Source organism: Zymoseptoria tritici, chromosome 14 (genome assembly GCF_000219625.1).
Source record: "Zymoseptoria tritici IPO323 chromosome 14, whole genome shotgun sequence".
NCBI classification, from domain to species: Eukaryota; Fungi; Ascomycota; class Dothideomycetes; order Mycosphaerellales; family Mycosphaerellaceae; genus Zymoseptoria; species Zymoseptoria tritici.
Window position 1 is genome coordinate 143843 of NC_018205.1, and position 15476 is coordinate 159318.

General features: G+C 52.8%; 4 protein-coding genes across 4 annotated transcripts; 2 read left to right on the plus strand and 2 right to left on the minus strand.

The window, feature by feature from the left end:
* Positions 1-649: 649 nt before the first annotated feature.
* MYCGRDRAFT_97547 (uncharacterized protein) lies at positions 650-2323 on the minus strand (the record flags this gene model as incomplete). Its single annotated transcript, XM_003847453.1, has 4 exons — positions 650-984; positions 1115-1779; positions 1918-2064; positions 2124-2323. The coding sequence occupies 4 exons, from the start codon at positions 2321-2323 to the stop codon at positions 650-652; spliced, it is 1347 nt and encodes a 448-aa protein (XP_003847501.1).
* A 3267-nt stretch (positions 2324-5590) lies between these two features.
* Positions 5591-7037, plus strand: MYCGRDRAFT_111733 (uncharacterized protein; the record flags this gene model as incomplete). Its single annotated transcript, XM_003847354.1, has 4 exons — positions 5591-5870; positions 6058-6244; positions 6546-6624; positions 6702-7037. The coding sequence occupies 4 exons, from the start codon at positions 5591-5593 to the stop codon at positions 7035-7037; spliced, it is 882 nt and encodes a 293-aa protein (XP_003847402.1).
* Positions 7038-7254: 217 nt separating this feature from the next.
* On the minus strand, positions 7255-10887 carry MYCGRDRAFT_97549 (uncharacterized protein; the record flags this gene model as incomplete). Its single annotated transcript, XM_003847452.1, has 5 exons — positions 7255-7638; positions 7817-7875; positions 8769-9152; positions 10156-10338; positions 10836-10887. The coding sequence occupies 5 exons, from the start codon at positions 10885-10887 to the stop codon at positions 7255-7257; spliced, it is 1062 nt and encodes a 353-aa protein (XP_003847500.1).
* Positions 10888-11772: 885 nt separating this feature from the next.
* Positions 11773-12744, plus strand: MYCGRDRAFT_97550 (uncharacterized protein; the record flags this gene model as incomplete). The annotated part of the gene is made up of 2 exons (XM_003847355.1): positions 11773-11805; positions 11866-12744. 2 exons carry the CDS (start codon positions 11773-11775, stop codon positions 12742-12744), a joined length of 912 nt encoding a protein of 303 aa, XP_003847403.1.
* Between the last annotated feature and the right edge of the window lie 2732 nt (positions 12745-15476).

Sequence of the window (15476 nt, forward strand, 5' to 3'; positions counted from 1 at the left end):
GGCAAGAAAGGGGGCGCCATGGACATATATTACGCAGAGACGGGAATGCAAAAAGACCAGTTGGAAAAAAGCAAGGCATCACTGTCGACTCCTTTCCGGCTACCTAGCTGCCATCTTTTTTCTCTTCCCGCAAAGACTCATAAAGACTCCGATCACACCCGCTTCATCGTGACATGAGCGCGGTATCAACGTCTGTTCTTCGAGCAAGTTGAACCATCATCTCTGCCTTGTTTCTCTGGCCACTCGAGCAAGTGACCGCTTGCCGGATCCTCCCCAAAAACCCCGACAATCCTCTCCATCAATCCTCTTCATCAATCCTCTCCATCAATCCTCTTTATCAATCCTCTCCATCAATCCTCTTCATCAATCCTCTCCATCAATCCTCTTCATCAATCCTCTCCATTAATCCTCTCCATCAATCCTCTCCATTAATCCTCTCCATCAATCCTCTCCATTAATCCTCTCCATCAATCCTCTCCATCAATCCTCTCCATCAATCCTCTCCATCAATCCTCTCCATCAATCCTCCCCATCAATCCTCTCCATCAATCCTCCCCATCAATCCTCTCCATCAATCCTCTCCATCAATCCTCTCCATCAATCCTCTCCATTAATCCTCCCCATCAATCCTCTCCATCAATCCTCCCCATCACTCCTCCGCTTCCTCCTCCTCCTCCTCCTCCTCCTCCACCTCCAGCAGCGACTGATCCGCCACGCTCTTCCTCCTCATCCGCGGACTGAACGAACAAGGCCCCTTCCCGGGCTTATGGCGACACCTGGCGCACGTATCGCCGGGGTGAAAGATCTGCGCCTTGCCCTCGGCGCTGTACACCCAGCATTCCCACCCGTCCCTCTGGCAGCGCGTGCACCTCTCCCCGTCGCCCTTTTGCTCGCCGAGCGTCGTCTCCATGATGCGGCCGATGTGCGAGGCGGTCGTGCTGCCTTCGGGAGGGCCGCTACGACTGGCGAGTCTGTTGCTCGAGTCTGCGGTGGGGGTGGTTAGTATACATTTGGGACTGAAGAAAAAGAGAGAGAGAGAGAGAGAGAGAGAGAGAGAGAGAGAGAGAGAGAGAGGGCGGGGGGCAATAGAAGGAATGCTTGCTTCCTTGCTTACCAGGTAGGGTCGACCACCATTTCCCTGAGATTTGACACGTGTAGTCGGAGTGTGCGCCTCCGGCGAGCGTCCACCTGTGGCGAATGCGCTCGAATCCGGTGGCTTTCTGAGCGTTGAGAAATGTCTGTCTGCCGTCGGAGGTGTCACTGTTATTGTCGGATAGCGATTCTGGAGGATGTAACTCGTCGGTGGGGAACATGGTTGATTGTGACTTTGTGCCTGGCGACGGTTTAGTTCGGCGAGATGCACGGCGACCGTCGTCGGCTGGAGTGTGCGATGAGGAGCGGTCAGGCCGGTGCCGATCAGTTATGCGTGGTCGTTTGATCGGGAGAGATGAGGGTAAGTCGACCGACTGCGACGGCGACGGTGAGAAGCGGTGACGCCGGTGCCGCTCAGTCATGCGTGGTCGGTTGATCGAGAGAGATGAGGGTAAGTCGACCGACTGCGACGGCGACGGTGAGAAGCGGTGACGCCGGTGCCGCTCAGTCATGCGTGGTCGGTTGATCGAGAGAGACGAGGGTGATTCGACCGACTGTTCGTCTGCGTTGACAGCTTCGTCATCGTCGAGCAATACCGGACTTTGGCCAAAACCCCCACCCGAATCGACTGATGGCGCGCGAACAGGCGGAACAATCTGCGCTTCACGCCCGCGCGCAGAGATGTTCCTTGTGGAGGGTTGTAGGATGGGGTTGGCGATGTGAGGGGGGCGAACCCGTTGACTGGGACCCTCGTCGTCGTCGTCGTCGTCGTGGATGCTACATTGCTGTTAACAAGGTTCTAGAGTTGGAGGCTGGAGCACGCACTTCTCGTTCAACTCGACCGATGTCGCCCGATGACCACGTGGCAGGGGAGCGTCTTGGATCTCGTCAACACTCGAGAGACGTTCATCCGCGTCACCAACGGTGATGGCAGAGCGCGAAGAGTAAGCCGTCCCAGCACGGAGCGCTTGGCTACGAGGATGAAGGTTAGCAATGGTGAATGAGGACAAGCTCATCTCCAAGACTCATACCTGGAGCTGCCATCGGAGCTGGATTCCCATGCTCCAGGCATACGACTGCCACGCGGGCGTCGTTGCGCGTCCGGGTATGATGGAGGGAGACCGGAGGAGGTGCTCCGAATTAGCTCGGTCTCGATGTGGGAAGTGCTGGACGTTCTTCTCTTTCGCTTCTTTCGGGTTGCTCGGTCTTCTCGTTGGTGGGGTTCGGTCATGGCTCGCTCGGGCGGGATATTTCGTAGGACTTTCAGATTCCTGGGTCTGCGTCGTGGGATGGCTTGCGGGCCAGAAAGGAGGTGACGAAAGGAGGTGTTTTGTAGGCGAGTGATGAATGTAAGATTGCTTGATCGTTTGCACGCACCTTGACCGGCATGTCTCCGAAGTATCTTACCAGGTCTCTGCATCTGTTTGCCGCACAGACTTGCTTGAAACACACAAACGGCAAGCGTCGTAAAGACTTGCAGCTTCCCGAAGATTGCTCCGAATTGACTCGGTCCTGGTTTGATATTGCAATTTGGGTAAAGCTCACGTTGGTCTGATTTGATTCAATCGACTTTGGGAAAGCCATTCCTGTCTCGGGTGGTGAGGGCATTGATGTGGCTTGGCTTCGGTTCTCCGGAGAATTTGATTCGGTTGGGTGAGGTGGTAGGAAGTGAAGGTTTGGAAATCGTCATGTTACCCAGTGACTATGGAACTACCTCATCCTCTCGAGTTCATTCATGTGGTAAGAATGCCTCACCCATGCCATGCCATCCACTATGCTCCTCCTCCCTTGAATCATTCACATGGTGAGAAAGTCGTCGTGACTGGCAGCGCAGCGGTCATGCCGAAGAAACGGTCCAAATCCAGCTGGGCCTAGGTCTGATAATTGTGCGGGTCGGAGATTGATTCGAGATGAGTGGCCGCAGTGAGGTATGGTGAGCGTGGTGAGTGTTGGTGAGTATGGTGAGTGTTGGTGAGCGTGGTGAGCGTGGTGAGTGTGGTGAGTATGGTGAGTGTGGTGAGTGTTGGTGAGTGTTGGTGAGTGTGGGTGAGTGTGGCGTGGTGAGTGTGGTGAGCGTGGTGAGGGTCAGTAAGGTGTAAGATCGTGAAGGTGTGAGATCGTGAAAGTGTGAGATCGTGAAGGTGTGAGATCGTGAAAGTGTGAGATCGTGAAGGTGTGAGATCATGAAGGTGTGAGATCATGAAGGTGTGAGATCATGAAGGCGTAAGATCGTGAAGGTGTGAGATCATGAAGGCGTAAGATCATGAAGGTGTGAGATCGTGAAGGGTGAGATCGTGAAGGTGTGAGATGGTGAAGGTGTGAGATCGAAAGGCGTTCGGCTTCAGAAAAAAGTTCGGCTTCAAAGTTCAAGGTACGAGGGTGATAACCTCAAGGGTCCGCAAGCCGAACAAGCACGGCCGGCAGCAAGAGGGAGACGCAAGAGGTTTAGGTATGGTCAGTAGTGGTGGGTGAGCGGGATGTGAAGTGTTCGTGTTGAAGTGTTCCTGTTGAAGTGTTCCTGTTGAAATGGCGGTGTCGAAGTGTTCATGTCGAAGTGTCGGGTGTGAAGTGTCGGTTGTCAAGTGTCGGTTGTCAAGTGTCGGTTGTCAAGTGTCGGTTGTCAAGTGTCGGTTGTCGCTTTCCAGACCAAGCTCTTTGCATGCCTCAGGCACAATAGACCATGTTCCGCTTTCATCCGACTCTGCTGTTTCAACCTTCAACCTCTCTTCTGCTGTCACCCGGTTCTTCCCTTCCCTTCCCGTCGAGTCCTTTTCCTTGCTCGACGCCTCCTCACAATACCAGAGGTACTACCTTACATCTCGGTCGCTTCCTTTCTTTGCTCCTGCATCTTCTCTGCAATGCACGCTTAGATTGACGGAATATCACCTACCTCATCCTCCATCTTGTTACAGTACCGAACAACGCAAATGATCGCACACACGTCGTCCTCACCCTACCCCGCATTACAAGAGCCTAAAGGTATCTTATTCATCAACCATTACCGAGAGTCCTCCAACTCCGAGACACCATCCTCCTCGTCGAAAAAATCCCTCGACACCATCACCACCGCTCTCATCAAGCTCTGCAACGACCACGAAACCACCCCAATGGCCACCCGCAGCAACCTCCAACAAGCGGTCCCCATCTCCTTCGGCTTCAAAATGTATCTTCCGAGCCACGATTTCTTCCATTTCCAACTTGCGCGCGGTGGAATGTTGGACTGTACGGCACGGGCGTCAGAGGGCAGGTGTGCATGAAGAGGAGGCGGAGGGGCAGCAAGCAATGGTCGACGACAAGCTTTGGTCGGCGATACGAGGCGGAAGACTGAAAGCAGGATAATGCTGTGGACTGCATCGTGGATTGGTCCGGTGCAAGCAATGGCAACACCGATGCGATTCAGGTATGTGGAGAGCATGCGGACAAGGCCAAGGGTGTTACCCGACTGACGAGGTCATCGCCTGACCAGGAACTTTCCAGGTACGACGCATTCGAGTCGGCTTTCCTTTGACTCGGACTGAACATGCAGGTCAGATTGTCATACGTCGACGACGAAGAATCCCGGAGCTACTGCAATCGTTCTCCCTCGGCTACACCCACCCTGGCAACTATATCCTCTCACTTATCAAGGACCCCTTCACCTCCAACTCTGTCCTCCCTCGTCTTCCGCACACGATTGCAGGAATGCACCGCCTCCCAAGCGAGCAGCGCACCCCATGGCATCCCATACCGCCTCAAAGCGCAGCGACCTCGGGTTGTGCCACCGTCCACGCAAGCTCCTGCTTCCCAACGGCAAGTGATCCCTCGAGGACGTCAAGATGCTCCCCCGCTGCGAAACTGAGCGCGGACGTACGCCTCCAAGGAGCGCAGGGAGACGTAACAAGGGTTGGATGAGGAGGACCTGTCATGTGCAGCTCGCAAGACTGCGTGGACCCGGGAGCGACGAGGAGCGCAAGGCCGCCGAGGACGACCACGGCTTCTCCACCTCCCTCTCCGAGACCGGTACGAATGCGCATCACCCAGCGTCACCACCTTGATCAGACACTCCCGAGGTCACATCTCACGCAGGCAATGGCAAGTACGTGCCGCGCACCATCTACGCCGATCTCGAGCCCCAACGTCGATGAGGTCTGCACTTACCGCAACCTGTTCTATCCCGGATTGATCATCACTACCGACCGGCAAGGAGGAATGTCTTGCGGACATCACACCGTCGGCAATATAGCGATTGATCACTCGGCCCCCATCGAATTCAGCTGGCTCGCAACTTCCGGCCGATCAGGTGCTGCAGGATGGAGAAGGGTCGATTAACATCCGGGAACGCATATCTATACTGATTCCGAGCAGGCGGTTTGGTTGGGGAGAGCCATGACCTCGATGAAATGGCAAAGACATGGTGGTTTGGAGCGGATCATTCCCAGGTCAGAATGTCCTGGATTTTGGCGGGCTGCAGGGTGAGACTGGAACCGTAAGGTCCATGTTGTCCAATACCACCACCGCCATGGCCGAGGCGTGGTCCGCTCTGTCCTACGAGTTCGACCTCGTGTGTAATGCAAGCGCTGATTGTGTACACTCGTGCGTCGGTGAGGTCATGGAGGATGGTGGAGTTCTCCGCGGCTCGCGAGGACTTGGGCTACGCTCGAGCACGATTGCGCAGCCGCCGCTGACGAGGGTGGTGAGACTGAAGCTCTCGAAGAAGCCTTCCTACCACCGCGAGGTCAAGGATACCCCCGCTAGAAAAGTGGTTGGAGCAACAAACGCATCACTCGCCGAGAGAGATGGTACGCGAGCGGTGTCCTAGTAGGACGTCATCTGGACAGTATCATCTCTCTCCACGGAAACGCGACGCAGATCGGGCGCCCGTTGGCAAAGTGAGGCATAATGTAGAGCATCTCAAGTGAGCATGGTGATACTGACAATCTTCACGGCATTCTCCGCCAAAATCCAGTCACAATTCACCTCCCCAAGACGCGAATCGAACGACACGATGGGACCTGCCTGCAGACGACAAGGTCGAGTTTTGGCACGGCGAGTCCGCTTGCGTCATCCGCTGCGCAACCCGCAACGGAACCCTACAAAAAGGTCACCTGCCAGCATATCTATACCCAGACGGACAATCAGCACTCCAGACGATCAGAACTCCACTCCAGACCGAGTACATGAGCGATCGACACTCTTTACTTACACACCAACCGAACTATCCACCACTACTCCATACTCACCACGACTCCCTCGATCCTCGAGATAACTTCTCCGCCCCTGAGCCACCGACCAGACTTATCGCCTCGACGCCTCTCTCACAGCCGAAGATTGGTCTCGACTTCTCTGGCCTCAACAAGCTAGAGCATATCTGGCACTGCCAACAAGTCCCTCGCCGCCCACTTCCAGCTCTTCTTCGAATCCAGAGAGGACAGACTCTACCTCTAGGAGAATTACTGTACTATCCAACTGCAAAGCGCAGCCGGGGATCGACTCTCCAAATACGAGACCGAGCGCTTCCGCGACGGCAAGGATCAAGCGGCCACAAAGACCACCGTGAGCGTTAGCCGTCAATTTCGCCCGACAAACCTTCAATCAAGATACCAAACACCTCACACTTCCCCAAGATGCAGTCTCGAGCTGCGGCGCACAAGCACTGGGGAGAGACAGCCGAAGCAACAATAGCCAGCAGCGAGTGCGCAGCGGGTAGGACAGAGGTCAAGCGGGTTCCGACCACCAGGCCAGCCTTCACTGTCCACCTGTTTGGCAATGCGGCACTCAAGATCATTCATCCTCCTGCGAAGCCGACTTTCTCTTCCATGAATGCCGGCCCGCAATATCAGGCCTTCGTCCCTCCACGGAATGCCGTTGATCGCCAGCTCCGCCAGCTTGCGCACCTCGCTCGGCTTGAGAGCGTGCGGCTGGGTGCGGAGGAGGTGGTCCGCCGGGAAGCGCGCAAAGTCTTGTAAGACACCCACGCCGGACAGCCGCACTTATTATTAACAGGAGTCTTAGTTACCGCTCCAACATATTTATCTTCAAGATCTATGTCTACAATGACATCTCAATGGTCAAATTCAAGAAAAGCATCGAGGATATCCGTGTCCGACACTCGAAGGTACAACTGTCGATCGAGGATCCAACGCCGAGCTGGGACAACTTGATGCTATGGCTTGAGCACCTGCACTACCGACGGCACCGATACGCCCCCAGCCGTTCCGGTCCGAGGAGTCCGGAGTAGCACATCGTGGAAGGACTTTTCGATACGAGAACGGCTTTGCCGGAGGTCGAGTGGAAGAAGATGAAGGAAGTTTTGGAGCTCATAAGGCCGGCTCTGGTCGCCTTAGACGCCGCCTCCGCGGAGATGGTGGTGCCGTTGGCGGCGGAGGGGGTGGCGGAGTTGGTGCGGCATTTGTTGAGAGCACGGGCGGAGCCGTAGGACTTGGCGGCGGTGGTGGGAGCCTTGGGAGGAGGGGAGAGGCGGGCGGCGGCCTGGGCGGCGTTGTGGGAGGTGAGGAAGTTGTTCCAGACGGAGAGGCGGGAGGCGGCGTCGAGGTCCTTGTACTCTAGCTGGATGCTTGACCAAGGCGAAAAACGACAGCGATAGAGAGCGTTTCGACCCAGATGCGGGAATTCGGCCGAAGCAGCAACAACCGACGACGAGTACGCAACAGTCAGGGCAGACTTTGAGCGGATTCAGATTGCCAGGACAGCCCCCCGGCGCCGCGAGCGACACAATCCAACTCACTAGCAGCCTCTTTCGGGTCGATGAAGTGTGAGGAATCAACGTATGTGTGATATCATCATCTATGGTATTGGTGATCATCGGAGGATGATCGGTGTGAAAGCGTAAACCTTGCAGAAGAGACTCTCGTAGGTCAGCTAGAGTGTCAGACATCACAAGTAGGCAAATGGTGTGGAGTATATTGGTTCGAAATGGTGATGGGGTGGAAGTGCGAGCGGGTTGAAATCTTCGATATGCGAAGAGGGACGAGAGATAATGGACGACTATTTTAAAAGGGAGTTTCGTGAGATCACATTCATGAGCAGACGGGATTACCAAATCGACCCAACCGCGAATCTCGAAGCGAACGCGGACTCTCTTTGACAACCTCGCATCGATTCCGAGCACACAAGTCCCCGGCGCATTTTCCAACTTCACCGCTGCCCAACGTCCAACTTCAACCCCTCCAACTTCTTGATCGCCAGCTTGGTCTTGGCCCTCTGATCCAATTCGTCTCCTCCTTCATCTCCTGCACGCGAGCGTGGTGGCCGAGAGCTTGTCCTCGCGGCACTCGTGCTCATTAATCGACGTCTGCTGGACTCGGCCCGTCGGGATGGAGTCGGTGACAGTTGACCCGAGCCGGATGGTGATGGTGATCGACGACGGTGTATGGATCGCGCGACCGGCGTGGTGGACCGCTTCGACGAAGAAGAAGGCTTGACTGGTTCCGGAGAAGGAGAGGAAGAGGAAGAAGAAGAAGAAGAGGAAGAAGAGGAAGAAGAGGAGATTTCTCGGGACTGGATTGGCGGTGGTGGTGGTGGAAGAGCATACCTCGACGGTGGAGAAGACAAAGGCCGAGTGTGTTGTTTCTTCGCCGCAGGCGGCGATGACGAAGGACGTCCCGAGTTCGGTCGCAGCAGTCGGAACGGGCTCCGGGACGACGACGGCGTGGCCGGCGGCGAAGCCGACGACGAACTCGAGTAGTCGGCCACGAACAGATCGGGAGAGGAGCGGTGTGTAAGCATTTCGAGTCGTCGGTTGGTCTCCACGTCGTCCGAGTGTCGTCGATCGCGGAGGATCGGCTGGATGTCTCCCCAGTGCGTCTCCACGAAGCTCAGATTGGACTCGGTGTAAAAGGTGCGCAGCGCGGCCTCGGCCAGGTCGTGCACGAGATCCTCGCGCTCCTCCGTCGAGATGCCGTGGCGTGATTCCCGGGGCAGCTTCCACAACTTCGCGAGCGTGTCGCCGCCGCCGATCAGGGCTTTGATGGCCCGCGGGCGGGGACGACCGCAGTCGAAGAAATCTCGAATGTTCTTGACATCCGGGCGCCCGTCCTTCAGACCGGAGGCGATCACAGCGACTTGGAGCCGGGTCAGCGTGCCGAGGAGCTCTTCCGCGCGGACGTCGGCGTAGGGCACTTGGTTGAATTCCTGCGTTTCGCCGGATTCCCGAGGTCAGCATTCCGCACGACGTGTTGAAGGCATGTATGCGTGGAGGAAGGAATCGGGATGGGAAGGGTTCAACGAACGAATTCCTTGTAGTGTCGCCCCATGACAGTTCGTCGTGGCGTGCTAGATTGCGTGAGCGCGACGGCGAGAAAACAAAAGAGTGTCCCGGGGGTATGCGAGGTGCGTGTGATTGCGATGCGATGCGATGCGAGGAAGACCACAGAAGTTGGAAAAAAAAAAGATGGTTGCGAAATGTGTCCCGCATGCAAAGCAGCATTTGTTACACGACGGGTTTTGCGCATCGCCCTCAGCTCCAGATGCGCCCCGGCCACCTCTTGAAATACCGCCCCTGCAGCAGGGGGAAGCAATGTTGTGTCACTTATCATTACCCGCTTCCTGCTCGAGCCCGTCTCGGCGCGGGTCACACAACAGCAACAGCAGCGGCAGCATTTTTTCCGCCTTCTGTCGTCGTTTCCGTGTCGGTTGCCAAGAGACGTGGGTCGGGCATTGGATGTAACTGGCGGCGGAGAGTTCCACGTTGGACTCGTGGAAGACGCTGGACGGTACAGAGTGCAAAAGACAACGGTTTGAATTCCGTGAGGGCCCTCCCCACACGTCTGTCGGTGCTTCTACGCCCGCTTGCTTGCTCTCGATGGCTCTAGCGATCTCATCAGACCCCCGGACCGATTTGTTTTTCCCCCTGAGAAGAGAATTTGCCCTCGCCGGACATCCACACACTGCTTTGCCCGACTACCCGCCTCTCCTGAACTCTCCAACCCATACGCATCCGAGTTACCATCGCTCTCCCCCTCGCTGAAGATCTCGTCTAGCGTAACACCTGCTTCCGTCAGCCAAAATATCCCCGCACACCGCCCGCCAATGATTCCTTGCAAGGCCCACATATTCAGCACGCACATGCCGAACTTGCTCCACAGCATCCCGTCGACTCGCTCTCCAACGAGGCACTCCTCAGCAGCGCAATCATCTCGTCGACGCACTCCCGCGACACGACGTTGACACCCGCCGCCGCGATCGACTTCTTTCCGCTTCCCTTCTTCACCTGCTTCTTCTGGAAGTGTCCCTCCTCCTTGAGCAGGCCTATGCTCTTCTCGATCAGCACGGCCCGGGACAAGTGGATGGTGGTGGTATTCAAGTACGGGCCACGGACTAACCTTGGTATACGAGAACCCTTCACCGATTGCTGGACCACAAGCCCCGCTCGAGGCTCTGCATAGTCACGAGCCCTGTCTCGTCCCCTCTTCATCGCCAAGCCCTCGCAGTGAAACCACTGCACGCGACAAAGACTCCAACTCCAAGAACCCCGGGCCACTCACAACCGCTTCGGCTCGATCCGGTTCCATTAAGCCTGCAGTAATGGTCCCAGCCCCCAGATATTCCCTACACCAAGACAGACGGGTCAAGTGGGATGCGCGCGTTGGCGCCTCGCCGTGCCACTTGTTGGACCGTACGCGAATCCCGGTCTTGGGTGGCCGGGAAGCGACGAATCGCCAGCGAAGCGCTCGTTTCAAGTTGGGTGGTTCCAGGGCGGCAACAGGCGGGAAACAAAGGCCACAAGGCCACAAGGTGTACCTTACTGTTTGGGAGCTTGGCGTCGCTTGTGATTAGGAATGTTCCTGCACAATGCATGGTGTGTTTGATGCACACAAGTGCCCACGGTGCACAAGGCCCCGCTCTGGTTTTGTGCAGTTTCCTGATTGGGTTTGGTGCAATTTCCCGATTGGGTCCTTACGGAAATTTAGAAGGTTCGAAAGCCAAATCTTTGTTTGAACGTCCACGCTTGTTTCCGTGGGAGTGGAGTCGTACCACTGAAACCCGATCCCGGTCCCATCCAATCCAATCGAGACGGCCGTGTGATCAGTCCGCCGCATATGCATGCGTGCATCTCCTTGAGCACTCATCCGGTGGAGACAGGTACAACGCTAAAGCCCCTGCTCCGGTCGCCCATATGGTGAAAATCCCATGTTTTGAAGGATTGGACCAATCCAACCCCTGCCAGAGACCTGATCTGACAAGGAGCTTATTATCCTTGGAGGTCACTCTCACGCCAAGGATGAGCCGTAAACCCTTCAAGGGGATAAGCTGATGCTGATCGGTACAGTAGCACCACACTCGTTATTTGCGACTTGTCCGTTCGCCGCAGCTTTGTTCTCCTGCTTCCACTGCACAGTTCGAGCCAACGAAGCGAGACAGTAGTGCGTGGAAGAGTGGGGGAGTTGGGCATCCGCGCCATCCGGTTCCGAATCTACAGGGCGCTGACTGCGAAACATCCTTCGGGTTCGGGAAGTGCATGCGAGATTGTCAGGAAAGTCAACACGGCTGCCGACTGTCGTGGTACACGCCACGGCGGCAGGATGCGACGCGATGCAAGTCGTGGCGTGGGCCCACTCGTGTTGGGCGTTTGCGGACGAACAGTCACTTGCGTGGAGTACATACTAGCACAGTGAGAGAACGGTCGACTTACCAATGTCACCAGCACTTTGACACCAACATCACCTTGCAAGATCTGCGGTCATGCCCAGCAAAGACAAGAACAAGCGTCAGATGGTATGACTGTCCAACACCTTACTTCCTCCATCCATGTCTCCACGCTGACCCGATCCACAGAATGAGCACCTGATCCGCGACGTCAACAACTTCAACGCTCTCCAGCTCGACCTCAACCAAGATGAAATTCTCATGATTCGCAACACCATTCTCGAAGCAGCCAAAGCAGAGAGACGTCGGGAGGATGAGGAGAAATTGAGGCAGAAGTCACCGTCAGAGGTTGCCAAAGCGAGAAGGAAGATGGAGAAGAATCGGGAGGCCGAGGACGAATGGTCTTTGGCGAACAAGGCGTTTCCAAATGGTGTTCCGCAGAGGTGGGCCGTTACAGCAATGCTCCCAGTCGTGGAGGTCATGTTCAACATGCCACCATCTGACGACGATAATGATCGTCGACAGCTGGCGAGGAAGTTGGCCAAAGTCATCCTCAGCTCCTTCGACAGATGTGCCAATTGGAGCACCATTGAGCACCTCCGTGATGAGATGGCGCAGTCCCACGAGGAGAAGACGGAGCAAGTCAGCGACGAAGACGTTGAAATGAACGATGCGGTGCCATACGACCAGAACGAGCCTCCGACATCCAGATACGCCGTCCCCAGGCCCAGCCACCTTGTCGGACCCGCACCACCACTGCCCGATGCCGGAAAGACCAGACACTCCCGCAAGACTTCGCGCGCAGATGCTGCCCTTCCATCTGACAACACCATTGCCGCCTTCATCAACAAGCAGAGCAAAGGCAAGGAACCCGCTCATCCAACCTTGGAGTCGCCCTTCCACGCCGTCTCCTCTCCTTCCGCTGTACGCCAGGCTAAGAAGCCGACTTCTCGTGAGGAGGAAGCGGTTCCTGAGACTCCGCCGCAGAAGGCGGGCAAGAAGCGCCAGAAGAAGAAGGGCAAGAAGCAAGAGATCAAGAAGGAGAAGAGTGAGGGCTCGGACTTGTGATTGTCCAGCAGGAAGATTTGGTGTGAAGGAAGCGGATGGAATACAGCAGCTAGCAAGACTGGTCGAGAGTTGCATGGAATGCAGCTGGCGTATGGCCGGAATACACGGATTCTGTTGATGGAGACTTCCGTCAAGATTGAACGTTCCGTCAGGCAGCGCAGTGACCTTTCCCTTGTATAGCCAGCGGTCGCTCCGGCCTCTCGTAGCACAGCTCCTCAAAACAACATTGCACTTGCACGGTCGATCCAGCTGACGGTCGCTTCGATCGTCGGACCAGGGAGTCTCTCTCATGGAATTCTTGTAATCTCATGGCTGTCCTCTTTTGTAGAATGTGTGGTCCCTCAACGATGAGATGTTCTTGAGTCAATCCTTGTGACACCAGTCATTCGCATTCCTGGAACACTTCGGGTCGCTGGCATGGATGAGGAGTAGTTTTCTCATCAAACCTTACCCACAAGACTCCAAGTCAAAGAGATTTTAGGGCGGGCGAGCCATTTTGAGAGTTTACCAACCTCGCCAGCTTGCAAAGCCAGCTTCTTCCCGCTGACCCTTTCGGTAGGTATACTCGCCATTGGAGAAGTTTCATCGATGAAGGAAGCCGTTTCAAGCATTTTGCGAGAGTGAAAAAGACGATGTCGAGGTATGGAACTGTCGGGGACTACGGTAGTCGAAATTGACAGCCGGGTCACAATGTCCTCCTGATTATTCATGCCCCACTCAGACCTGGACCAAGATCTGTTGTGGATCATTAGACTGACTATTAGTGAAGTGCACGTAACTAGTGCTAAGGCATTCCTACACACAGATAGCTAAAGTAAGAATCTTATACTTAAGATTCTCTCTGCATAATAATATATACCTGCTAATTAGAGGTCTTCTTTTACTTAGCTTAAGTCTAATTACAACAGGTTATAAGCCCGGCGTAACTACTGCATACTTAAGGAAGAATTATCTGTTCTAAGCGCAGCTACTAGAACCTTACTATACACTATTTAGACAGTTAACTAGCGAGCCGAGAAAGAGCTAGTTATAATAATAGCTATAATGCAGGCTAATAAGTTTAAGACTGCGAAGGAGAATAAAGTCCTAAGAAAGGGAAGTAACTTCTTAGACTAGTTAAGGATGCTTAAAGCAGCCCTTATAGACAAGGAGGTATTAGGCTATGTCTTTTATAACATTCCCTAGTGCCCTGCCTAACTAAAGCTAGGAATTAAAGTTAGATATCCCTCTCTACTAACTAAGGAGAGTACTACTTTATCCTCCTAGGCTCTAACTCCTTCCTAAAAAGAAGGAGGGGACACTCTAGTAATAGAACCTATTCTAACTAGTAGACTAAGACTAACTCCTCTCTAAGTCTAGCATAAGTATAACCTAATTATATATAGGATTATTAGTAAAAGGATTAACTAATCTCTAAGGCCTAACTTTAGGGATATAGAGAAGATAGCTAAGGAACTATATAATACTATTATAGCTACCTACAGGCCTGTTATAACTATAAACATTTATAATAGCCTAAGGATTCTTAGAATTAGTAATATTAAGATCTAAGAAACAAATACTTAGAAGTACTATAAGGACTTCTAGAAGTAGTATTATAAGTACATCTCTATAATAGAATAATACTTTAGGTCTAAGAACATTCTAGTCTTAAAGCTTACCTTTAGTAATAAGCAGATTAGGCTATTCTTTATCTAGGGCCTCTACTATCTAGAATACCTAAGAAGCTAGAGACAATCCTATTATATTAAGAATATAATTCTTAAAGAGCTAATTACCTTAGTAATTAAGGAACCTCCTTTACAGATATAGAGGATAGTAGGAGGATTTAGGGGTACTATAGTAGATAATAATTAGTATACTAAGTATACCTATTATATCTATATAAATACAAATTGCTTTAAGAAGTACCCTAATAAGGCCCTAAAGTCCTAGGTATATAAAGGAAAAGGAGAATCTAATAAGGACAAGAAGAAGTCCTAAGATAAAAGCAAGAGATATAATAAGAAAGGAGGAAAAGGTATTATAGCAATTAAGCCTATCTCCTCTTTTAATATAAGCTTAGGCTCTAATTTAGACAGCTTATTTGTAGGAGCAGCAATTGCTGCCGCTAGAATACAAAGGAGTAATACTATTATCTAGGATTCTAGTATATTATACTACTTCTTTAATAATAAGTCCTAGTTCTTAGACCTTAAACCCCTAGAAACCCTAATTAGGTTCTCTTAAGCTATTAGATAAAGTATAATTATATACTTAGGAAGTGTAAGGATTATAATAAAGTATAAGGGGAATAAGTTAAATATTACCTTACAAGATGTATTATACTTTCCTAACTCTAATTACAACCTTATCTTAGTAGAGACTCTTTAGCTAAAGTATAAGGTCTACCTAGACAGGCTATCTTTATACATTCTAAGGAATAATAAGAAGATAGGCAAGGTTTAGTTTACTTATAATATTCTAATCCTTTAGAATGCAATTATCTCTCTCCCTAAGAGGAGTACTAAAGTTGCTTCTATAACTAATAGGAATATGTCCTATCTAGCCTTTGCTATACCTAAGGCTAATATAACAAGATAGCACTAGAGACTAGGCTATATAGGGAACAAGATTCTTAATGTAACAAAGGCTTAAGTCTAAGGACTTAAGCAGATTAATATATTTATACTTAAGTACTATAAGCTATACAAGCTTGCAAGGTTATAGAGAGTAGTATTAAGAACTCTAAG